This window comes from Oryzias latipes, chromosome 1, assembly GCF_002234675.1.
Source record: "Oryzias latipes chromosome 1, ASM223467v1".
NCBI lineage: Eukaryota > Metazoa > Chordata > Actinopteri > Beloniformes > Adrianichthyidae > Oryzias > Oryzias latipes.
In genome coordinates, this window is record NC_019859.2 from 35963777 (window position 1) to 35989959 (window position 26183).

Genomic DNA, 26183 nt, shown 5'->3' on the forward strand with positions numbered 1-26183 from the left:
TTTTTCTATTTAAAAAAATTTAAAATGTATAAACCATCAAGGTTTTTAACATTAGAAGACAGTGGGCTCATAAATAATTCTTGCAAACATTCGTATCCATTAAATTAAATCCATGACGCCACATTCGCCGTTTGAGAAAACAAGTAGTGAGCATGGTGTCTCAAATGCTTTTACAATTCAGGGCACTAGATAGTGCTGCACTATATAGTTTTTTAGGGGTTAGGGAGACAGAAAGGATGTTGTTTGTTTTGTGGGAGAAATGCAGACGAGCTGTTCAGGCCGACTCCAGGATGACCTCATGAAACAGGTGCCACCCACAAGGAGCTAAAGGCGGAGCCTCGGAGATACAGTCTTCTTACTTCCGGGTGAAAAAAATAGCTATAAATATATAACTCATATTTCTTTTTAAAAATATTGTTCTTTAGTGTGCCAAAGGTAATATATGATCATATACATCCATGTAGAGCCTGTGTCCTTCGTGATCACCTTTCATACAGTTGGCACTTCCAAGTCCTCACATACAGTCAGTGGTCTGAGCTCCTACTTTTAAAAGAAAGCAGAGGTAACATACAAACAGATCCATCACAGGAATAATTTTCCATTGAAAAAAATGAAACTTTATTTTAAGAATAAAAAGTCTTTTATTTCATTTGAAAGGGAGGCAAAGTAAACATACTTTTGTAGAGATAACAGAATGAGATCTCAGTTTCCTGGCAGTGTGTTAATGCAGCCTTTGTTGCATGCGACACACACTGCTATTCAAATCCTTCCCATATCTATGTTCCCCTTTGCCCTCCCAGGAGTGAAAACATGAAAGCAGGGATCAAATCCATACCAGATTACCACGACCTGAACAGCTGCTGCGTGAAAAAAAGGATCCGAGGAACTGTTGAGCTTCCAAAGTCCTACAACTGTGGAGCCGAGAAATGAATGATGTCACGGCCGTGTGTCATTGAATACATCATGCATAGGTTGTGTCCCAATCTGTCCATACTGACTATAGAGTGCACTATAGCAGCCCCCCCCCCCCCGACCCCCCCCCACCCCCCCCCCCGGACACCGGCGCAGGAGAGTAGATCGAGGGAATCCGCCTGCCAGGTAACCCAACTTCAGCCACCCAGACCAGGGCCAGAAGGACACAAGGGCCTTCAGTGCCAGAGAGAAGTGGGGGCGCACAGGGGCGGAGAGTGCAAGCCCCCAGCTCAGTCAGAGAACAACCCCCCCACTGCATCAAGAAACCCGGCATAAGGCCCCACCCACCAGAGAACTGCAAAAAGCGTGATAAAAATGGCCCGACCAGACTCCCCCACTGTTTGGAATTTGGAGAGGTCCAACGCTCAGGGGCAAGGACCAGAACCCACACCACACAGACCCCACCAGGCTCTTGCCAGAGGACTCAGGGACCCCCTCTCCCTGCATGGAGAGAGGGCCGCCGGGCCTAGAACGCCAACACCCAAGGGACACGACCAACACCATTCAAGGCCTGGTTCCCCCACCCAGGGAAGGTGTAGGGTAAGTTTAACAGGCCCCACCTTCCTTGTGTACCATGTGTGTGTGTGTGTGTGTGTGTGTGTGTGTGTGTGTATGTGTTGGAGTGTACTGTGTGTGGGGGTAAGGGATGTGTGTAATAAAGGGTGCATTTAAAACTGCCCCCCCCCCACACAAAGGGGCCCCACATGATTAAGGTACAGTTAAAACCAAGAGAGGAGGAGCCTGAAGCCATGTGGTAATCAATGGGAGGGGGGACCACTGCCAGGCAGCCCCACCCCCCAAGGTGCAGCGCAGTGCCCCCAGTGGGTCTTCCAGTCTAACCTGAACCATTATATCCAAATATGTATTACCAGCATTTTGTAAAAGTTTTAAAAGTTCAGCAAATACTTTAAAAACCTCCATTTAGTCAGACGGGGTTTCACTGGTCGCTGTGGCGTTAAAGGGATTGAGGGCTGTACAGTGGGGCCGTGGTGACTCTAATTGTCCCTAGACGTGTGTGTGTGGTTGTGTGACCCTGTGACACACTGGCGACCTGTTCACGTTGGACCCTACCTTCACCTAACAGCAGCTGGATTGGCCCCATGACCCTGAAGGGGATGGGGGGGGGGGTTCTGAAAATGGATGGATGGATGAAGCGAAGCGAGTCAACCAGACCTTATAGTCCTCTGCATGCGTCACATGATCACATTTTATGAACTTTGTGGTCAGAAAGCACAGAGACAACTTGTTGTCTCTCAGTCAACCTGCTTATTCAGCAGGAAGGCTGACATCTTCATCTCATCTGTCTTGCTGTGTTTCTTTTTAATTTCTTTATGCTTTCACCTGCTGTCTCTAAGTATCTGTGTTTACACACAACCCCCCATGTTTGACTGCGGTCATGTTGGGGTGACAAAACAATAAACGGATCATTATGGTGGTTTCTTCTGAGGAGCGTGGATGAAATCATTGCTGTGTTTGTTTGCCGTACTTCCTCCAACTCCTGTTCTACTTCAGACACTTTCCACTCTCGATGTTTATTGGGTTCACTGCTGGTTCACCGCCTTTGTTGAAGCACATTTTTACCCACATCCTGGAAATGTTCTGGTTTTGGAACCCCCCCCCCCCCCCCCCCCCCCAACAGTTCATTTGCAGAGTTTTCACTACAACTCTTGAACTTTTGAAAGTTGAGCTCGGTAGCTCTGCTGACCCTAAGTCAGTACACAGATACACAGAGTCAGCTGACATCTGCTTCTGCTTTTGATCTGGGTTCAGAAAACGCATGAACAACAGGCAAATGCACAAACTTTGCAAATTGGAGTCAACTTCTGCATTCTCATCTGATGAGAAGTGGACGAAGGTTGATTAGATCTGAGTGTTTGGTCCCACTGGTCGTAGTTACTGCTCTGTGTTTGGCAGTGATCTCACCACACTGTGAAAAAGGGTTGAAGTGTATGCTACTGGCGTTAGATTGCGGTCTTTGTGTTGGATTTTTGTACATCTCAGCAGCCGGTGTGGCCCAATCGCGGCTGAACTTTCAGTTCTTGCTCAGAGGAACAGAAAGTTTCCAATGTGATCTGTTTTCTCGTTTCTCTGAAGCCTCCTCTTGACTTTGTGCCTGTATTTTCTGTCATGCTTGCAGATGGTAGAGCCAGACACATGGAGACACATGAAGAGACACATGGAGACACAAATAACGCTCACATGTGGAAAGGAAGATAGCAAATTATGTCACCTCCGCACTTTCCAGTAAACAAAACCCTTTCTGTCTGCAGGAAATGAGACTGTTTGGAGCCCTTTGCCTTTGGCTGCAGTGACCTGTTTGCGTCCTTTTTTAGTTTTTGTCTTTTTTTGCAGGAAGCAGAACTGAGCAGGAGCGTGATTTGTTGAGCCACCGATAATCGCTTCCAGGAAAAGAATCAACCACTCTGGATCTGCGTACCGGTATGCGCTTGGCGGCTGTCGTCGAGCAGGAATCCTGCAATCATCTGACATCTGCACAGCATGATCATCAGTCTTTCTAAAAAGATGAGTCGTGTGGGAAAAATGTGATCCGTCAGGGGGATCGTAGCAGCATTGAGAAACGTGTGTGGTTTGGCCTCAGTGCACACTATAAATGTGATTGTCATGTGAGAGCTTGACACACTGTCATTTGAATAAAATAACATCAATTTCAACTGTCGTCGCCTTCCTGCACTTCAGGGGATGAATGCAAAGGAGGTGGCTGGTTATATAAACTACATTTGCATTGCTAATAATCCTTCCATTGACACATGTAAGGTAATTGTAAAATGCGGTCTTTCATTTGATTTAATTTTAACTTTAATAGTGGAAAAAAAACGATAAACATCTTTTTTTTAACCGTCCAACAGCTGAGCAGACAGATAAGAGCTGAGGGCCTCTTGTGTTGGACAGATTTTACTTTTACAATAGTAGTTATGAATCTTCTGACACACAAGGGGTATATTTGAATAAACCCCTTTTGTAATTTATACTAAACTTTATTCATATTAATTATATTTTTAACAGTGTTTTTGTTGGACCGGACGGGAAAGAAGGTAGGAGGGTGATTATAGACAGGCAAAAAAAAATAATAATAATCCTTCCATTGACCCATGTAACTGTAAAATAAGGTTTTTATTTGACTTCATTCTAACTGTAAGAGTGGAAAATAACCCAAAAATATATTTTTACATCATAATATAAAACAAAAGTCTCACAGTTTCTTGTACTTTGCTTTAAATGTGATGGATCTGTCTGACATAGTGAAGAAGCTTTGGCCCAAATGAATGTATGTTTCTCCAAGTCAGCGGGTCATGAGAGAGTTTCCCTCATGGGGACAAAGCACACGTAAAGCCAGAGCTGCCGTCTGATGCTGAAAGAGTGACTCAACTCTGGCTCTCATAGCTCTATTCTTGGATCAGAACTGAATTCATGACTGTGTCACTCTGTCAGAAGACGTTGGAGTCCATCAAGTAGTGTGGTGGAAAGTTCATCATGGAATAACAGAACCGCTGGAAAACACACAAAACAGGATCTTTCCACGCGGAAAGAGGGAATGCATCATGATCACACTGATGCCGTCCCCAACATTCACTTTCCTCTGGCTACAAAAAAAGGCAGACTTGAAATAAACGTTATAAAACCCCAGTCAGCTTTCTGGAGCCTCTGTCCCAGAGGCCTTCAACATGAGGCCCCGGAGCCAAATGCAGCTTCTTCATTCATCCATTACGGCTCTTTAGGCTTTGAAAAAAAACATGGAAACAATTTAGATAAATTATGAGTTTGTAGTTTTTGGTTACATTTTTTTAGTTGTTTTTTGTTTTGTCATTTCTGCTTAGATTTTGAACAAGTCAGATAAAATGATGTTAACAATGTACTGTCTAAGAGATTTGTCATTAGAATATGCCAAAAAGCACCTATTTAGATTACATAAAGTTGACTTTCTTGCTTTTGGGATTCAAGTAAATCTGCTGCAGCAGGAGGATTGTTTCTGAGACAGGATGTATTTTATTTTGAAAGGGCCGTCTATCTATTTGCTGATGTCTTCCTGCAGAAAGGCTGTGGTTCAAATCCCACCGCTCTGACCTTTCTGTGCAGAGTGTGCATGTTCTCTCCGTGCACGCGTGGGTTTTCTCTGGGGACTCCGGTTTCCTCCCATGGTCCAATGACCAGCTCCACAGGTTGTGGTGACCTGTTCAGGGAACAGAATCTCACCTTCACCCAGCAGCAGCAGGGTTGGCCGCCCCCTGTGACCCTGAAGGGGATTCAGATGATGGATGGTGTTAAAACATAAACTGAAGGAGTTTGGAGAGCTGTTACATTTGGGGATTATGTAGCTTCAGACACAGGGGGGGGGTGTATTTGTATAAACCCCTTTTGTGTTGGAGGCCAAACTTTCCTTTTCTTATAGTTTGTATTTCCTTTCAGGGATTCATGGTCGACAGGGAGCATGGTCCAGAAAAACAGGGTAAAGTAAAGTGGTTGGAGGATGATTTAAAAAACATAGCCATACATCTTCAGAACCCCCCCGAATCCATTTTGGGGTCAGTTCATAGAAAACCAACTGTATGTCCTAGAAACTACACTTTATTTAAGTGTACCTAAAAACTGCAGAATCATGGGAACGATTTAAAAATAGACCAAAAGATGATCAGAATGGGTGTCATAATAATAATGTCATAATGAATGGAATGTACCATGTTGTGCGTGTGGTTAGTGTTTCATGAAGTATTCGTAAGCCTAATGGAAGTTACACGCACTCAAGACGTACAAAATGCCCACACAAACGACACCCTGATTGGCTAATTTCCTCATTTCTAACAGTCAGGCTGCAGCAAGGAGCGCACACGTTTCAGGTGAACAGCACCAACGTGCTCCTTGTACAGGCTTTGGGGGCTGAAAAAAAGACAAATCAGTACGACACGCCTGCATCTCACCTACTCCCCCTTATTCACTCTTATATTTTGGACAAGTGTTCGCTGAAACCTGTCACTGCAGCATGAACGTAGAAAAAAAATGAACATTTTCTCTGTATGGGTTCACTGGGCGGCCTACGACTTTGATATTTCATGCGGGTCACCTGCGTGACTCAGGTTTGACCATTTATCACCCGCAGACAGGTGGTGTATCCACCTGTAAGGGCCCGTTGGGACTAAGGTGTAGGCCTACACCACTAAATATCTAAGTTACAAATGTGCCCTCCTCAATGTTCCATGGAAAGGAGGAAAGCTACCAGACCTCCACCAGGTAGACATGTTGTTGATGATATGAGAGACTCAGTGTATGAGTCAACGCTTGACATTGTTGGCCTTTCAAAATAAAAGGTAATCATTCATAGGAAGTTGGCGTTATGGTTAAAGTCCTTTTCGAGTAATCTCACGGTTAAGGTTCAGGTGAACCTGAGATACCTTTATGCAGTTTTCAGTCCAGACCGCTGGGACTCTCCTGATGCTCCGACCGTCGGTTGTCACTGAACGTTTTGTTTTTTGTCCTTTTCTCTGACTGGTCCGGTGGATTGTCGGTTTCTGCTCAGTGCTAGAAGGCAGCGCTTCTTTGCTGCTCAAATGCATCGTACTCTGTGAGGCCTGTTGGTGCTCGGCTGTTTTAAGCTGCAGACAGTTTTGCTCAAACCAGATTGGAGTAAAATCGATCCGGGCTGGACTGTAACAAATCTGACACACCTCCCGGTGACCTTAGCTGGGAACTGATGGTTTACCAAACCAACCAGCTAGAGGTCGATCTAGGTCAAGCATGCATAGAAAGGGTAACCACAGAAAAAATAATACTGCCACTTCCTGTTGCATGCATTAAAGAGGGGAACATTTAACCGTTGTGAAAACTTGATTTGAGCTTTTCAGCTGAGCTCTACAATAATGACAGGAAGTGACTTTGTTCTCTGTGTTTTCTATAAACGCGGCCGTCAGATCAGGTGACCCAGGCCTCGCCTTTCCAGCCCTGTCACTTCCTGGGGAAGTCTCCCCCTCACCGGTTCCCTCCTTAGTGCTCAGGGTTGACTGGGTTAGTGCCAAGCCATCGCGCTGACTGAACAGTAACAATGACTGATCGCTTTAATCCCTCTCTAGACCCATAAGAAGAGCATAAATAAGATGTTATTCTCTGTAAACGGTCCAGTTTTGTTACGGTAAACTAATGTAATGCCTTGTGATAACGTGACAAAGCCTCTCTGAGCGTGTAGGTGTGTGTTTCAGTGTGTGTGTGTGTGTGTGTGTGTGTGTGTGTGTGTGTTATCTGGACCTTTGTTTATATGGAGCTTCAGCAGAAACCCAGATCTTGTTAATGTCCACAAAGCCAGAGGGAGGAGGATTCAATCGAATCCTTTCCTGCTTGTGAGGAACAACCTTCGTTTTCCACCAAGAACATCTTCTATCGTTCTGTTCAACAGTCACATGGGAATCTTTACTTTCTCCTTCAGCTCTGCACAGTTTGTGAAGTGAGGGGGCGGGTTAGCGGATCAGAGGGCGAACACGCACACCAGCCCCCCACCCCAGCTCTGAAGTGCCTCTAAAAACTGAAAGAGCAAAGCCTGGTTCTCCCCAGGGAAGGAGCTCTGCAGCCTGAAGCAGCAGATAGAACGGGTTTGGACCTGCCATTTGCTGCTGATCAGCCCTCCCAAACTCTCAACTTTGACCTTTAACCTTAGAAGTACAGGCCTGCGTCAGATATGGTGTATTACTTCAGCAGTGTTCTCATTGCAACACACTTGTTTGGTCAAACAGAACTTTGTCCAGGAGGTAGCCCCAGCCCCCGTGGGCACGGACCGATCCAATAACCAGACAAGGGTTTGTGGTTTTGATGAAGCTGAGGGTCGTCTGGGAAACAATAGTCTGACTGTTCACCAAGTCTGTCCTTTCGTTTGGAACCAGTGTGACTCAGATTCCTTATTGTAATGTTGGACAAATGGGTTTATGATTTGGTAAATGTGGCCACCATGTGGTCAGATCAGGAAGTGTAAACAGATGGTCAAACTTAACATCGATTGAACAGCAAAATCAAAAGTGGAATTTTTCCAAAGCGGCTTTTTCTCGGCCTGGTGGATGAACACGCCCATTTTGTGCCAACCATGTTAATGCAGCAAGTCTGTCATTGTGTTTCATGGTCAGTTTTTTTCAAAAAGAAACTCCTCTGCACCAACTGAACACTAGACGCGTTTCCATTGACTATGGAAGGACACAAATTGGATTTGCGATTCTAAATTCGGCCAATGGAAACACGACAGATACAAAAAAAACGTACTTTTATCAAAAAAATGTTTTTGCGCTTGGTGGTTTTGTGAGGCGTATCCAAATGGACGCATTTCCCAAAACTGCAACGGAAACGTTTTTTTCAAAATAAATGAGTCATGTGACCAACACCTGGATGGCGATGCCTTTCGTGAGAGGAACTGGCGGCCTTGGGCGCTGCACGGCGGGCGCCACCAGAGGTCCCACAGCGTCACACAGATCCTCAGAAGCTGAGTGTGTCATGAGGAATTGTTGGATCCACAGCTCTTCTGGAAAACCACCATTTCCCAAAACGGCTTCATCCGTAGCCCCTCCCACGTGTAAGGAGCTCGCCGCTCCACGGCCTGAAGAAGACGTCTCCTTTGATAGATGATGATGAGCGCTAGCGCCGTGGCAGAAATGTGAATGTATCTGCTGTCAATCAAAGTGTTGGTCACATCCGTGTTTCTGAAGGACTTATGGCATCAGCTGGTTTGTTTATTCACAGAATTAGGATTGATTTCAAGAAGATTTCAAGAATTTGGATAAAGTTTTGTATATTTGTGTTACGGAAACACAGCTAGTGATGTCATTTTTTTACTGTGTGAGAAGATGAAGCTTATATCAAAGAAGAGAAGATGATTATGGTTCTCAAACCAACTAAAACCTGGAAATATCTAGACTAGATAAAACTGATCAATAGTTTCGTTGGGGCTCCATGACAAATGCAGAGATGCTGCTGGCGACCCTAAATAAATTCCAACCGCTCTTTTGACTTTTTCTGATGGGAATCTAGTTTGGTTGTCGACTTTATTTTTAAATTGAACAACAAAGCAGTGAATGGATTAAGGTCAAAGGACAAAAAGCAAAAAGTAACTAACAATGTAAACAATTATACTAAAGGTTTAAGCATCATTGCGATGTGATTCCTTATCCATAAATTGTATTCATATAGTTCTGATTTTTTCACTGTAGTGACAGTACGTCATTGAGTTTGAGCTGGATCAAGCTGAAAAGAAAACCAAAATAAATGAATAAGACACTGTTTGTAGAAAGGAAGCAGAATCCAGCCGGATGCGGTTGAGTTTACCTTTCACATGGACATTTGCCAGCGCCTCACTTGAACCGATGTGATTGGAGGCCACGCATTTGTACGTCCCACTAAGGCCCGGTTTGACGTTGGGTATCAGCAGCTTTCCGTCTTTGGTGGTCTGTGCCGCGGCCGGTAAGCCCGCCCTGCCCACTCGACTCCAGGTGAACTGGATGGGATGGGAGCCGTGAGCAAGGCACTGCAGGTGCAGGGGGTCTCCGGCCTGCAGCTTCACCTGGTCGGGCAGGCAGGTGGCGTAGGGGGGGGCTGTGGGAGGACCAAGAAAAATGGCGTCCATGTGGGCTTAGGGGCAAAGTGTCTGCTTGGCAGCGGTGCCGTGACTCACTTTCCACCTCCATCTGAGCGTACGCCTCGCTGTAGCCGTGCACGTTGGTGGCATTGCAGATGTATTGTCCTGAGTCCTGGCGCCCCACGCTTTCCAGGGTCAGAACGCCGTTCTCGTCTTTGCTTTTCCATGGAAGAGGAGCTCGGAGCTTCGACCACGTGATGAGAGGAGGAGGAGAACCTGAAAGGAAACGGAATCTGAGAGGCAGAGATGAGCGCCGATGTGCAGCACGCCAACATGTTGACGTCGTACCTCTCGCCCGACACTCCATGGACACAGTCTGTCCTTCAACGGCGGTTATTTCTTCGGGGGTCACTGAGGCCACCGGTGCTCCAGGCTCTTCCTCAACAATGACCTCGATCTTTGCCTCCGACACCCCCTCGCTGTTCTCAGCCTGGCAGACGTACACCCCCAGATCCTCGGAACGGATTGCTGGCCACTGCCGAAGCAAAGCACAACGTTGTGACCTTTGAACTGGGGGAGCGGTGAGCCACTGCTGCGGTCGGAACCAGTCGCTGGTTTCACCGTTTAAAGACCCACTCTGAAGAAAATGTGGCTTTTTTCTGATGATGGAGGACACGTTTGAAGAAAATTAAGATAGACATGACACATCTTTGTATTTCTTTTATGCAAATCGTTGTGAATCAGGAGCAGAAGAAAAAAAATGCAGTTTTAAGCTGGGCGGGGCCAAAGTCTTCCTGCTCCGCCCCTTTACCTGAAATTATCTCTGATGTTTCAGGAATGAAACACGTTAAAACCACGGAAGACGCATGAATGAACCACGCAAAGGACACGTTAGAACGTGAACCGTGTGATTATTGTGCTGTTTGTACGCAATTCATTAGTGATTTGTGCTTCAATTACGTAGTTCGAACGTGATCTGTGCGCCGTAAACATGATGTAAAAGTTCCACATCAATGGTTCATGCATTTAAAGTCTGTTAGACAAACGTGGAACGGTCCTGGAAAGACACACATTTGCATATGCCTCTCACAAAAATCACACACAATTGTGTAATATTTACATGGTAATTGTGTATAACCTGTGTAAAATATGCATAAACTGCATAATTCCCAACTGACCAGAGATTCTGAACAGCTCAAAACCAAATTCACGTAAGAGCTGTCGGCTGAACCCTCGACGGACATCGATGAACCCAAGAAACAGTTAGGAATGACGTAGATCACACATGGATCACAAAAGACCGACATTCCACACGAGGAAAATGCACGAAATATTCGTAGTGGCCTTAAAGTGTTGCACATCAGATTCCAAATCTGCTGGAATTACGTGAAGTGCTTCAACGGTGAAAGAGTCTTGGTTATTGACAGAAAGTCAACATTGGAGTGATGCTCCGTGCTGAAGGGTCAACTCTTTGGACTAAGTCATGATGCCGGATGTCAAGCAGGGAGCCTTTGGTCCAGTCACGGGACCTCAACCTGCAGCCCCCCCCCCCCCCCCCCCCCCCCCTTTTACCTGAATGGTGTTGACATCGTCGGTGTCCGTGGTGAACAGCTGTAGGGTTGAGCCCTGCCGTCTCCAGGTCAGTTTGGGACGCGGCCTGCCCGTCGCTCGGCATTGCACCGACACGGCGTCACCTACCCTCACCAGTAACGGCCCCGCTGGTGTCAGGCGAAGCTTCGGGGGATCTGACACACAGGTGGAGACATGGAAACAGACCTTCCTTTATTCTGCCTAATGAACTCAGGAGTCATGGTCTACAAACTCACGTTTGACATTCAGCACTGCAGAGGCGGCGCCGCGACCCGCAGAGCTGACTGCCACACAGCGGTACTGGCCCTGGTTCAGGGGTCGGGCATTGGAGACCGTGAGAACAGAGCCTTCAGGACCAACCTTGATGTTATCTGCATGGGAAAACAGAGGCTTTACTTAAGACTTTAAGGTCTGAGTGGTGCAACACGGTCTCCTCCTGACCTGCCAGTGCTTGGTTGTTGGCTCTGGTCCACTCCAGGTTGACGGGCTGCACGCTGCTTCTCACCTGGCACCTGAAGCTGACGGTCTCTCCTTGTCTCACAGTGGCAGCTTTGGGCTCCACAAAGACGACGGGAGCCTGGGCAGACACTGCATGGACAGGCAGAGACGTGAAGAACGTGTAGAGGTTCAGCTCTAGTTCAGCTTTGGGACAAACAACTGCAGAGCAAACAGCCTGAACAAACAGCCTGCTTGTCCAGGCAGAACAGGGAAAAAGTGTTTCTCATCATCAGAAAGGGCTAAAGTCAGCCTGAAGCTGGTCTACAATAACAGAGGAGAACAAGTGTGGAAAAGTCTGAATCAGCTGTTCCTAAATGTCTGTCTGCACCACCACACTTAACAGCTTAAAGAAAAAGAGGCTCTTCTTGACAGGAAAAAAAAAAAACAGACATTTCACCAGAAGTTCAGCCACAGCTCTGGATCCACCAACAACATGCAACCAGGAGGTCAGAAAGGTGACGACTAGAACATTACCTGCACATATTACAGAGAACAGGAGCAGAGCAGATAAATCCATGGTTGAGGCAAAGCGCTTTCTCTGCTGCGTCCGTCCTTTCAGTCCTTCTCTTATCGCTTTCAACCTTTAAGCCTCTCAGCTGTCATCCCCCCTTTTCAGGGAATCCCTGCATGTCTGTGCTGATATTTGGGCTTTTTCCTACAGGACGCCGCTGAGCTCTGACTTCTGCTCAGGTGGCTTTAAGGCTTCAAACGGCAGGAAAAGAACATTTTATGTCTCGTCTTTCATTGACACAGTAGACTATCGTGGTGCTCATTCATAACCAAATGTTTCCTTTTCTTGGTCACTAAAGCCAATAAACTGTTTTCAAATCGAATCCGTTTTGTTTTTTAAATTCATTTTCAAACCGTCGTTTCTCCCAAATTGTAATTAATAAACAGTGGAATAATTTCAGCATCAGAACACAAGATTGCTTTTTTTTTTTAAAGAAAATGGAAAAAGATATGTTGACAATAAAAAAGGGTTTTTACATTTTTACAACAAAATTCAACAGAAATGTTGTATCTACACACACGTGTGTCACTGAGCTCGCCAGTGGTGACTGTCAAGGAAAAAATCCCATAATGCAGTTTGTTGGTTGCTGAAGACTGAACTGTTTCCGGACTATTGAGAGGGAATCTTCCCTTGGAAATCAATTTTTTGAGCTTTTAGGTGTTTTTTTATTGTTCATTTCTCACTATAAACAACCCAAAGTGATATTTTGATCCATTCATGTATTTCTGAGTATTCCTCTAAAAACCTGCTCTCTTAGCACCGGCCCCTCCCAGTCCACCAAAACCAGTGAGTTCTCACATTGTGACATCACAAAGTGAGGAACCGCCCCTCCAAGCAGCCAGCGCCACGCTCAGGCTAACAGACACGCCCACTTTCTCTGTGGAGCGATCGGTTAAACGCTTTCCTTTTATCTGAACATCCATCTTTGCAGAAGTTCAGATGTTTGTTTTTGTGGAAGAAACTCAGACACGCTGCATGAAATGAAATGGGCGACACCCACAATGAGAGAAAGGCGGAGCCTCAGAGACCGAGTCGTCTTACTTCCTGGTAGATATAGTTTACTCTGAAAGGCTACAGAGAGGCAGGACATAAAGGCTGTTACAAGAAGTCGGGTCCTTTCAACATTTACAAAAAAAGTGGTTGTCGCGTTGTGTTGTCGTGTTGTCGGTTTGTTGTGTTGTCTCCAGCCCCTGCAGCAAACAACAAGACACGCTGATTTATTTCATGTTTTTTTTGCGTTTTCCTAGTTAAATTTGTCAAATTTAGTGACATTTGTATTTTGCCAAATACTTTTCCCTCTTTCTGCATTTTCTATCTTTTATATCAAAGGTTTCTGAAAATGTTAAAATAATGAATTTCTCTGTTTTATTTTATAATATGTACACTTTTGTACGCTTTTATTTTATATGCAAATGTGAATTCAGTGATATGAATCTATGAATTGGGCCTTTTAGAGAACACAGATAAATAAATAAATACATTTAAAAAATGTCATCGTCATGATGAATCTCATGATCATGAAGTTCCTTCAAACAAGGAAGCGGCGCCTCACGGCGGCGTGGTGAAGGCCTCTGAGCGGCTCAGCAAGAGCCCAGACCTGAATCCGTCTCAGACCTGAATCTGTCTCAGACCTGAATCCGTCTCAGACCTGAATCCGTCTCAGACCTGAATCCGTCTCAGACCTGAATCTGTCTCAGACCTGAATCCGTCTCAGACCTGAATCTGTCTCAGACCTGAATCCGTCTCAGACCTGAATCTGTCTCAGACCTGAATCCGTCTCTGGCTGCTCGCCGTCGGATTCCCATCCGAACTCATGCAGCTTGAGAGGAAACGGCCCAAAGGCCGACGTGGCAAACCAGAGGAACCACAGTCAAAACAACTGAGGCTGTTTCTGCTGCTGAAGGAGCATCAACAGGTCTGTGAATGCCTGTGTGATTATGGGATGTCTCTATTCTTTATTTTTAGATCAGATAAACATTTATTGTCACTGTCCACTTGGAAGACGACATTGAAGCGGTCACCAATTACTGAGCAAAAAATAAATCTAACAAAGTATAACATAAGATTAACAATATGTTCAAAGTTTACATAAATACTTAAATATGCAGATACACATAAACATACACAGATATATTAACACGTATTAGCATGTGGTGTGGCAGATTTCATCTGTGCATTTTGGAGTTTAGTTATTTTTAAGGAATTTGCTACATTAAAAAAAAAGGTTTGATGGGAAAAAAGAACACGAAAACAACAATAACACATTGACTTCCAGTGCTACACTATAACTGTTGATGATCCACACCGGAAATACCTCCCATTACTATTTATCCTACAACAGTGGCGGTTTTTGATATGGGCGATGTGGGCGGTCGCCCATGGCGGCACTTCATAGGGGGCGGCATTTGCCGTGCCCAATGCGTAATGTGCTACATACTATAATCAAAGAGGTAGCTTGAAGTTTTTAATTTGAAATTGCTTCAGCAGCCGACACTTAATGCTTCTTTTAAACACATCAGACTCTTAATAATGTCTTCCTCCTATTTCCTCTTCACACTTATGGTGCAAAAAAAAAAATAATTAAATAATTCAGAGTGAAACAACGTAAAACAGGCACATGAAAAAGATTTAGGCAGAACAAACATCCGTGCTCAACCCAATTTCGACAAAAGCAGGCAATGGGGATTATTTCCCACAATTCTTTGCTCCGACACAGCAGACCCGATGCGCACGGTGACCATCGCCCTCTGCTGCAAGACGCTCGCGCCACACCTCTTTGCGGTAGTCTTTGGAACATAAGTCAAAAAACTCGAGAGGGGGGCGCAACTCGCCGGTGGCTGGCTGAATCACACTAACAGGTGATTGGGAGTCTTTTTCTATCTGACAATCAACTCTGAGCCGCAGCTGCGCCTGTCGACATAGAGACGGAGCCGCGTGTGTCAGAGGGAAGGGGAGGGGGAGGGGGGATGAGCGCAGACCATTTTTTATGGATTGAGTTTTTTTGGAGGATTTCTACTGTTGGTGTTGCACAAATTTAGGGAAATGCCAAATATTTTTGGAGTAATCCCACTGATGAGTTCTATGATTTAGTCTTTAATGTTTTATAAGACCTAAACATATAAATCACAATAAGTTTTATTTTTTAGATCTAATCCCTCTGTTATGTTTCACAAAGACACACACAGGACGTCACACATTAAGAAATTATTGCTAAAAATGAAGCAGGAGTCCAGCTCTAAAAAAAGAAATGCTCTAAAAAATGATGAAAGAGCAAAAAAAATGGAATTATTTGATATGGAATTTCTTATTAATATTTCCAGGCTTTCTTTGTTTTGTCCTGCAGCATGTTCATATTTGTATAATTTTGACAGAATATATTTCTATGGAGAACAAAATATTACAAGTTATTTAAGGTTTAACTTAAACCTTAAACCTTAACCTAGTTATTCTGGATTAATGTTCCTGTTTTTATTCATATTTATGTTCAAAAAGTTCAGTTTAAAAGGTTTAAAAGTTTAGTTTTAGTGTGTTCAGTAAATGTTTATCTTCTTCGGCCCAAAACCTTAAGTGTGTTTTTAACTTAGGCCCCTGTGTGACTGAGTTTGACCCCCCTGTAATGCGAGTCTAGAAAATTCATGTATTTTTTGAGTAAAATGGCTAAATAGAAGATAGGGAACACAACAGGATGTTGTCACATCTTGTATGTGTGCGGGGGGGGGGGGGGGGCGCTGGTGGGGTTACTCGCCCAGGGAGTAAGTTAGTGTAGAACCGCCACTGTCCTACAATGTACATTTATGTATGTATTCTGCTAAAGCCCTCTGGTCGGATGCAAACTGCACTTCGTTGCGGAGACACGTGCAACGACAAAAAGTTGACTTCTATTCAATTCTACTCTAAAACGCATTTTTTTCCCATTTCTCTGGCTCTTTACTGCCATCTGGCGGTATCGTCTGGTATTTGCCCATATTTTTTTTCCAACTTTATTAGATAATATGGTAGTACAGACAATACAAAACAGTTTTACCACATAAAATTCAAATATTCCAGGGGAGAAATCATATAGAATGCATTTTATTCAAAAACATTCAAGGCTCCACAACGTCCATAGAAACCCACTGATTAAGGCTGTTGGTACTGAGATGTATTTAATTTGTATATTTAATATAAGGTGACAAATAGAAGATGATGAGGATTTACATTTATGGATAGAACATTTGCCAAATATAATAATAATAAGAAGAATTATGAGGTCTTTTTTGTTTGAGTCCGACACTTACCCTCATTACGTCAGACTGTTTAGACAGCTACGTAGCACCTATAAGAGTTCTGGGAATTGTAGTCCCAACACAGATCTGAACTTCCTGTTTCTTCACAGACTGAGCCCGTCAGGCTGGGACCCGCAGAAGTTTTTGTTCTACCAGAACCAGAACCAGGACCAGAACCAGAGGCAGACCGGGACGTGTCTGCAGAGACAGAGTAAGTGTCTCCGAACCGGAACCGGAGGCTGAGATCCACCAGCTCTTTGGACCTTTGGTGGAAGTTTTCTGGAACTGTGATTCCGGTGATTTTCGTTCCACGTCGTAATAAATAACAGACGTCAGTAACTTTTCTGTGCGGAACCGGTACCGGTAGATTGGATCTACTGTTCAGCGACCACCTTCTGGTTCTTGATCGGCATCGGCACCACGGTTCTGTTCAGCAGCAGCAGGTTCTGAAAAGTATCAGGAGTTCCCATCAGCCTCTGCGGGGGCTGGTTGGGTCTGTGGTTTGTTGAGCTGTAGAGGTTTCTCTTCTTTCAGGTCTGTCCTTAGAACTTGGGAGAGAAAAGCGCTTAAAGGGTCCAAACGGGATCCAAAGTTTTAAATGACGTCACCATGAAGGTCAGAGGAAGAGGAGCAGAAAGACGAGAGGAAGGTGGAGATCCTGGTGATGCAGAGGTGACTCACGCCTGAGTTCTGGGCACATTCTTCTGCCATGATTGTGCTTCAGCCTGAGTCAGAACAGGACGCCTCGTCCCACAGAGGACAGGATTGCAGAGACGCCAAGCAGACTTTGAGACGTCATGGTGCACAAACGTGAAAAACAAACGCTTTTACAACAAGATCCTCTTCAGTTCAGGACGGTAACAAATACTGCAGTCATGCTCAGGCCACAATAGATCGCTGATGTATCGTTATCGCAATATCAAGATGTGCAACACGCATATCGCAAAAGAAAACTGCAACAAATGGTTACTTTAAATGTGATAAAACAATCCTATGGCAGTTTGAAGGATTTAAAGAATCAAATATGTCCCTTTGACCAATCGGATGGACGCCTTCATGTTGTTGACCAATCAGATGGAGCTCTTTTATTTACCTTTTTCTTTAGGAGATTTTTTATGTTAGATGTTTTTCTCTTTGGAGAATAGTTGAAGTTCTCTCGACTTATTTCCTTTAAACTGTTGCAGTGAAATAGAAATCATGTTTTGGTTGTTTTGTTATTTGTTCACGTATCACCAATTCTATCGTCATCGCAGTATTGATCACTAATATCACATATCGTGAGTTTTCCCTCACATTGTGCAGCTCTATTCAGGCTCTGTACTGTCAACAATATCAAGTAACATCCCATGTCTACGGTGGCCCTGAAGGTCAAATCCCATCAACAATGGTTACCTTAGATGTGGCCAAACAATCTTATAGCAGCTTGACGTGTTTAATAGATTGAAAGAATCCCTTTCTGCATTTGACCAATCAGATGGACCCCTTCACGTTGTTAACTAATCGGATGGCGCCCTATTTTTGTTGTATGTTCGCCTCCTACGTCAACAAGGGTCATTTGTAGTATAATTTTTAAGCTGTTGTAATGGAATGGGAATAATATTTTTGGTTGTTTTGCTAATTGTTTATATACCGCAAATTATATCGTTATCGCAATATTAATTACTAATATCGCATATCGCGAGTTTTCTTCATATTGCGCAGCCCTAGATCACGACAACAATTAAAAAAGCAGAACAAGTATTTAATGAAAAACCACCGTTACATTTAAGAAAACAAAACGAAATGTTAAAAAAGAAAAAACACAATGAGAAACCCCAACAGGTAGGTACTATGGGACATCGCCGATCGGATGACGATGTCGTCAATCATTTCAACTGACAGTTATCCGTCATGAAGCGACACTGGAACTACTTTTTCATTTTATTTTCCAAAATGTTTTTGTCTTTACGGTGTTTTTGCGTGGAGTTGTTGATGTGATTTGGACTTCAGGGCCACCGTTTATTTGTGTGTAACGGTTGGATTATTATGAACCCCCCCCCCCCTACAGTTCTGTATTGTGCCCCCCCCCCCCCCCTACATGTTTAGATTAGCATCTCAGTCAAAATATGAGACACTCAACTAATGTGTTGGCGATACGATACAGTCAAAAATGGAGACAATCTAGATATTTATTATTCATTTAAAACTAAAATGAAAATACTTTGAACCAAAAAGTCCCTTTTTCTTGCTGGTAGGTTTTATTTGAATCAACAAAAATGACAGCTTCAGTCTTAAAACCTGACGTTTTGGACAGTTTTTTTACTTTGTTTAATAAAAGCCTCTCATATTAGAGCAACTTCAATGAAAATGATGTTTTTGGTGTTTTTTTAACACGTTCTTGTGGCATTTTTCTGATGATGAAGGACATTTATAAGGGAAATTAAGATTAAAGCTGCATTTCTGAGTAGATCTTTATTCAAATCAATGTGAATCAGGAGCAGATGAAAAAAAATGTTGGTTTTCTGTACAAACTAAAATCGACGGCCCGCCACAGTTTCTGTGCTCTGCTCCATTCTGATGCATCCATCTGCAGACAAACAGATCCACGAACGTCTTTGAGCTGGAATCTGGATCTAAACTGTTCGGCTGGATGCCTACGATACTGCTGCCATCATGAGAGACTAACGTAAGGGTTACTTCTGCCCACAACTCAGAGGAGAGTTTCTATTGAACTCCTGCTGCTCTGCAGAAACTATGTCCCAGTTTTGTCTAAAAACGTCGTCATCACTTCTAAAAGAAGACGATGGCAGTGGGACTTGAATGTATTAAGGTATTGTTTAAAGAGCTTTAAAATAAGAAGATGATATTTTTAGTGCACACAACACCCCGTTGACCTGACCCGAACCCCAATCACAAGCAAGCAAGCTTCTGATTGGTTGTCTGTTTGTTTGCATCACATGTTCATAAAAACAGCAGAGAAACGGACAAACGGATTATGTATTTACTACCTGATCCATTTGATAAACTTTGGTTTTGAACCGATGCTGCTGTGACTCTCAGCACTACATCATTTTTGGCCGGCAGTGGCTCAGGCGGTCGCCCAGTGGTCTAAGAGTCGGTGGTTCGATCCCGCTGCCCCCGGTCGACCGTCGTTGGGTCTTTGGGCAGCATATCAGAAATTTATGTAGAGTTATGTCGCGATAAATCCCTGGCATCTAAATGGAGTTTCTCTGGAGGTGAACCATTTTCTGTGGACGACGTCACTCAGTCCAGTTCTTTGATCCAGTCAATGGTCTGGATGGACCCGTCTGGGTAAAGTTAGTCTTTTTTTAACGGATCCTGTATTTCTAAACTTCTTTTTCCAGCACCTCTCATGTTGTTGCTCTGCTGATATTTAATATTCTAATTATGATTAGTAGTATTTTTGTTTAGAACATATGTTTCCGTTGTTGATATCAAAACTATACGGCTGCAGTACAGAAGCTGTCGTGTTTAAATCATGATTTTTAAACAATTCAGTTCCATGGTGTCAAGTCTTTATCTACCTGCAGTTCACATTGTGATTTCAAATTCACCTTTTTAGAATTAATGGTTCACATTTTTTTCACATATGTTTGAATTACCGCTTTTTCCAAAACAAATCAATGTGGAATATGTTTTATGGGAGCAGCTCCTTCTTGCACTGTGGGGGTAACAGTCTGGTGCTGAAGGATCTGGTCAGCGCCTCTACAGCTTGGTGCAGGGGTGGGGGGTGGGAGGGGTTATCCATGATGGATGTTAGCTCAGCCAACATCCTCCTGTCCCCCACCTCCCCCATGGACTCCAGTGTGCACCCCAGGACAGAGCCTCAAGTCTCTGCCTGCACTGCCCCCCCGGCCAGCACACAACTCCATAAAGGACCACTGAGGCCCCCACAGTGTCATAAAAGGTCCTGAGCAGCAGGTGAAGGCGACTCTGACCCCCCCTGTACAGAGCATCCGTGTTGTTGGTCCAGTCCAGTCTGTGGTTCAGGTGAACATCCAGGTATTTAAATGTGTCCACAGTCTCCATGTCTGAACCCTGGATGTTCACCAGTGGGTGTGGAATAGGGGGACCTCCTGAAGTCCAGGACTAGTCTAGTCCTTCGTCTTCCAATTTGACATTGGCATCTAAAAGGTCCAGGGTTTCTGGAGCTTCTGGAGGTTTATAGTTTCCGTGTGTTGGATGTGAATCTAAAGGGCGGGGCCTGTCCACTGACACACTCATCCACACGACTAAACATTACAAACAGCAGGGATTCATGCAAAAATGCTGTCGTCTTTCTTTCTTCCATAGATGTCTGTCAATCAACAAGGCATGCCTCGACCAGTCACTGCGGTGGCTTGGACCTCCAACTCCTCCACCTGCCCTAAAGACTTCACCCTGGTAGGAAAAAGGCAGATTTCCCATGATGCCGCCTAATGCTGCAGCATTTCTGGACAGGGTTCTGTACTTTTATGAAGCAGGTTGGAACAATCTGATTCATCTAGATTGAGAAAATGCTGTAAGAATGTTACAAATTCACAATATTGTTTTACATATTGGCCAAGTGATGGAGCTTTTTTTGTGGGTTTTAGTGTAAGATTTCATACTTTTACCATTAAAGTTCCTCATATGGTCAGTTTAGTGCGTGGTGTGAGTGTGGCGTCACATGCGTGGCGTCACATGCGTGGGTGAGAGCGTGGCGTCAAATGCATGGTGTGAGTGTGGCGTCACATGCTTGGCGTCACATGTGTGGCGTCACATGCGTGGTGCGAGCATAGATCAAAACACCATCAGGGTTCTGTCTAATGTTCGTTTTTTCCTTCAGATCAATATCACAGAAGACGGCGTCGCAGCAAATTTCACACGCTTTGGGATCAAGTCCGGGTATTACCTCTGTTACAGCAAGGTACAGAAAGACACGCCAGCATGTTTGGCACATCCATGACCTTTGCATTGCAGCTGTGTGGTCACAGTAGCGGCTGTGTCTTCCTCCAGGACTTGGCGGGCGGCGTGGTGGTGACGGACATTCAGATCATTACAGACAAGGAGGCCATTCCTCACGGCTACTGCTACATACCAGAGCACCTGGATTCCAGTAAGCACACGCACATACATGTCTTTCGGGCTGTCTTTCTTGGTGCCTGATGGGTTTGTGTGATTGTGGGTTTTTTTGCTCAGAGGCTGCTGTTTCCAAGAGGAAGCGTGTGTGTGTGCGCGTGACCCCAGTGGGCAGCGTGGACACGGCTGTGCTGGAGATCAAACTGACAGCCAGAAACAAAATGATGCTGCAGTACTACACATACGTGGGGTAAAGCCTCCGTTCACGCAGACACGGCGCCCTGAGGCTAGCACGCCATCAGTAACGTCTCTTTTTCTACAGAGACATCAACGGGTACGTTCTGTGGTGCAGTAAGGGGCAGTTTTCTGCCCCGCCTCCTCAAACCAAGCCCCGCAGCGTCAGCCTTGACCTGCACCGGCTCTCTCTGGAGCAGGTCAACCCTCCCTCTCTGCTCAAACCCAGGTAGGATTCCCAACAGATGGCATAATCATTCAGGGAAAACGTTGTGTTTAGTCTGTGGTAGAGCGGTCGACCTCTGTTAGGAGGTGCCCATGTCGCCCTTGAGCAAAACACGGAACCCCACGTTGCTCCTGGTGGTTATAGTGTTCATCATGTGTGACTGGGACGTTGACTGACAGTACTTTGGGCGTCCAAAGGCCGTCTCATGCAGCCACTACAGACATTTTCCACGGATGAAACGTCGTGATGCAACCCAACCTTCCACAAAGTGCGCTAATTCTAATAATGCACAATTCCAAGACCATCAACCCGCTTATACCACGGTCACTTACAAAAGAAATGAATATTAACCAGTTTTTAGTCCTTTATTCCTATTATGTTTTCGGTTTAGAACGCTTCTCTCACAAAAAGCTGACAATTTGTTACATGTTGCGGCTTGTTGTCACGGTAACACGACAACGCGCTCAGCCGGCACCGACCACGAAGATGAAGGTTGCTTTAAATAAGCCAGCGCAGGGATGCAAAACATTTAAGATAGGTGACAGGAACTACTTTTTTAGGCATGTGGATGATCACTTTTTAATCCACACCCAGCAGCCAATCAGAATCGAGTATTCACCCAGACTGTGGTTTATTCGTACTTCTTCCGTGGTTTTGATGTGGTTTGATGTCACGTAAACACCCACACCTTTTCTCACTCTTTGTATTTATCATGTATGACCAGTTTTCATCCGTGCGATAGGTCCAACATGTGCGTAGTGGCCGTGTGACCCGGCCTCAGTCAGGTGGTAAAGCGCTGTAGACGCCATTTTCCATTCACGGGGACTTGGAAGTGATCTTCCTGCTTTTTTATCGACAGCAACCCTCCTCCTCGTCTGCTACCCGGCAGGATAAGTCAGCGGCGCCACAGCCTGAATCCTGGCAGCGACTCAGTCCAACATTTTGATGGCAGCTTGCAGGGAATCACAGGTACGCCGACACACGTCGCTCGTCGTTGGCTAGCCCCTACAGTGAACCCTGGCGGTAGCGTGGTTGGCTTTTTTATTTTCAACAATGCATGATGGTCTGCATCCTGATTGACTTCTCCATCCATCTCCTTCCTGTCGTGTTGTCTTCTGTATAGAATGTGTCTAGTTTGCCAAATTTACATAAATCTTTCATCTCCATCAGATTTTTGTTTTCATTCTATAATATTTTTATGAAGCTTTGAACTTTAAGAGTTTAACCAGGAGAGAAACATAAATGAGGGACCACTCATGCATTCATCTTCTAAACCCGTTTTGTCCCTTTCGGGGTCACGGGGCTGCTGGAGCCTATCCCAGCCACCTGTGGGTGAAGACTCCTGGACAGGTGGCCAGTCTGTAGCAGGGCCACACTCCCACAGCCATGCAGTCTCACGTTAACACCTAGATGAACCTGTGAAGCCTGTTTTTGGACGGTGGGAGGAAGCCGGAGCCCCCGTTTGCACGGGGAGGACATGCAAACTCCACACAGAAAAGCCCCCACTGGTGTTCTGGTTCAAGTCCCCCAGCTGGGACTTGAACCAGGGGACCTTCTTGCTGTGAGGCAAGAGGCTAACCACTGCACCACCGTGCACTCGCTTAGTTTTTCTTCTGATCTGGTCATAATTTGAGGTCTCTGGCTTTCTAAAAGACTGCATTTCCTTCTCAGTTCTTTATCTTTCATCTCTGCTAAGTTTGCATTTTGCTCCACACAACAAAACTAACAAAAAGCAGAAATGTCTTAAAGTGATGGGGTTAATGTGAGGGCAGGAACACTCAGACATGCATGAACGGATCAAAACACCACTTTGGGTTGTTATTAGTGGGTAATGAACATTAAAATATACTTAAAAGCTTTTTACTTAGATAACTACTTTGGTTACTAAAGAATAAAAAGCATGAAACCCCAGCAGCTGCATCTGAAACCCCTGAAGATGCAGCCGCTCTTCTCTGCGACCGTCCAGAACCGGACGACCCAAAACCCTGCAGCCCCTCTACAGGGACAGACCATCGTTTGTAATTCTGGTCATCTTGGTAAGGTGGAATGATCCAGAGAAAGTCTGTTACTCGTTTTGATTTATTTAAACTAGCTGTAAAGTAATGCAGGAGTCATTCCAGTTCTAGCATTGGAAAGACTCTTGCAGAGTCTGACGCGTTTCTCACCTTTGCAGATATTTGCAGTGTTTTTGCTTCTGCCGTGGCCACATTGTGTCCTTTAAGATTTCACTCATTTTACACGACTTTCCACATTGCAGCTCTGGATGGAGTTCCCTTCAGCCTGCACCCCGACTTTAACACCCAATCGGATGGGATGGTAGGTTCACGTCTGCAGCACGTGGAGCTAATGTCCTTCTAGTGGCTTTACTGTCATGAAACCAATGTTGTTGTGGTGATTATTGTATGTCTTTTGTAGCTGAGCTCTCAGATGAACGACATCTATATCAAGTCCCTCAAGGAGATCGAAAACGAGGTTGGTTGACCTTTGACCCTAGGCTTCAACAATGTCCTTTTTGCTCCATATCAGCATCATAAAGATGAGTTTTCTTTCTGGTCTTTTAGTATAGCTACACATTTGCTGTTGAGGAATCCGCCGCCAGAAGAAACAGGCCGTCGGTATTTTCCGGAAGTTCCTTCTCGGCTCAGTGATCTTCGGACCAGCGACGCATTTCTGTCTTTTCCATCTTCTCCAAGAAGGTTTTGTTTAAAAAGGTAAAGTCTCAAATGAAGGAAATGTTGTTCCCAAACTTTGGCTGAACATTTTGGAGAGGTGTTTACTTTGATAACTTGAAAGCCGTTTTGTCTTTTGGGAAAGCGTCTTTCACAGAAACCTCATGTGAGCCACAAACTTCCTGTTTTTCTGTTGGAATAACATGGAAAAATGTGGATTTCTGGACCCAACAACCAAACCGAACTTTTTGCCTTAAACGACTAGATTTTCAAATTCAGGAAACCTTCTGTCTTGTTTTTACAAAAAATAAGTTGCACTTTTCCACCTGTTGTTTCTTGAATTCTTGATCTGTTTATTGCGTTCATATTTAATCCCGTTTTCTCAGCCAGATCTGTAAAATATGTTAAACTAAGTAGTTAGAGGTGCCTGTAGAATAAAGTGTAGTTACTTGATACTTGTTAGACTTGGATATGTTCTGTTTTATATTATTTCTGGGCCAAATATTTATAAATGGTGAATAGATTGATTGTTTTTTTGTGTTAAATGTTACAGCAAACTTGTCCTGCCTAGAAAATAAAAGGTCAAAAACTCATTTAATGTTTTGCTGTTGTTTTCTAAAGCACAACGTAGACAGAATTCTGGGTTGAGATGACGCTTAAAAACACTTTTAATGTTATTTATAAATATTAAGTTAAAGTGGAAACTGTACGATATGCTTTTGTCTGTCATATATTTTCATTGTTTTAGCTACACTTGTCCACCTCAGACTAATTGGTCCTTCATTGATCATAAATGGTGAATTCCACCATTTCAAACCTGGTCATATCAAAGAAAACAAAAGTATGTAACAAAGATAAAACACCAAATGTTCACAAACAGCCATTGATTTGATCAATTCAGTATTTTCTTTGTGAAACCATTTGATTGATACTGAAATGTAACTTAGTTTGTACAATCGACAGAACATCTTCCCTTGTGTGGTTTTATGATGCAGTTGTGTCAACTGGTAACTTCACAGAAATTACATATGGAGTTCCCCAAGGCTCCATCCTAGGCCACTTCTATCTCACATCTACCTGCTCCTATTCATCCAAATTTTAATCAACTACATTAGTTACCATAGCTACGCAGATGACACACAGATCTATATTACATGACATCAGGGGACCGAGGCTCTTGGTAAATATCTTAAGGACATTGACTGGATGTTCAGCCATTTACTTCATTCGACAAAAACCGGTTATTGTCTTTGGGACTTAAGAGAAACAGTCGCTACAGAACTTCAAACTATTCATCTAAAAACCACCAACCATTCCAGAAACGTGTAGTGAGGGACCAGAGGGACACTTTGATGAACACATTCAGGCAGTCACAAAATCAGCGAATCGTCTCAAAAACATTTTGAGATTACAGATCTGATGTCTAAGCAGGACCTGGAGAGTTCATCTTTAGTGGACTTGACCACCGTAACCGTGTTTCTGCAGGACGACCAAAAACATCCATCTGGAAACTGCAGTTGGTTCAGAACTCTGCTGCTCAGGTTCTCACAAAAAGGTAGAACCACATCAGTCCAGTTCTGACGTCTTTCCACTGTCTGCCAGAGGACAGACTTTAAGGTTC

General features: G+C 44.3%; 2 protein-coding genes and 2 long non-coding RNA genes across 5 annotated transcripts; 2 read left to right on the forward strand and 2 right to left on the reverse strand.

Moving 5' to 3' along the window:
- Positions 1-2617: 2617 nt before the first annotated feature.
- Positions 2618-3644, forward strand: LOC111946666. Its single transcript, XR_002872400.1, has 2 exons — positions 2618-3216; positions 3325-3644. It is a non-coding gene; the product is annotated as an uncharacterized LOC111946666 (long non-coding RNA).
- A 441-nt stretch (positions 3645-4085) lies between these two features.
- LOC110015716 lies at positions 4086-6884 on the reverse strand. The gene is made up of 2 exons (XR_002290960.2): positions 6378-6884; positions 4086-5224 (listed from the first exon to the last, which is right to left on the reverse strand). It is a non-coding gene; the product is annotated as an uncharacterized LOC110015716 (long non-coding RNA).
- Positions 6885-8958: 2074 nt separating this feature from the next.
- Positions 8959-12231, reverse strand: LOC101156714 (basement membrane-specific heparan sulfate proteoglycan core protein). The gene is made up of 8 exons (XM_023966231.1): positions 12092-12231; positions 11561-11707; positions 11356-11490; positions 11102-11274; positions 9878-10064; positions 9626-9805; positions 9280-9546; positions 8959-9198 (listed from the first exon to the last, which is right to left on the reverse strand). Exons 1-8 carry the CDS (start codon positions 12132-12134, stop codon positions 9194-9196), a joined length of 1137 nt encoding a protein of 378 aa, XP_023821999.1. The 5' UTR covers positions 12135-12231; the 3' UTR covers positions 8959-9193.
- A 4241-nt stretch (positions 12232-16472) lies between these two features.
- Positions 16473-25155, forward strand: mvb12a (multivesicular body subunit 12A). Of its 2 annotated transcripts, XR_002872088.1 has the most exons (11): positions 16473-16604; positions 20687-20776; positions 21201-21281; positions 21371-21470; positions 21554-21683; positions 21756-21896; positions 22753-22862; positions 24151-24209; positions 24309-24365; positions 24455-24604; positions 24708-25155. XR_002872088.1 is itself a non-coding variant. In XM_023949292.1 (10 exons), exons 2-10 carry the CDS (start codon positions 20687-20689, stop codon positions 24539-24541), a joined length of 855 nt encoding a protein of 284 aa, XP_023805060.1. In that variant the 5' UTR covers positions 16473-16604; the 3' UTR covers positions 24542-25155. The 2 variants fall into 2 exon arrangements, 1 of the variants encoding a protein (XP_023805060.1); XM_023949292.1 differs by having other exon boundaries at positions 24455-25155.
- Positions 25156-26183: the final 1028 nt, after the last annotated feature.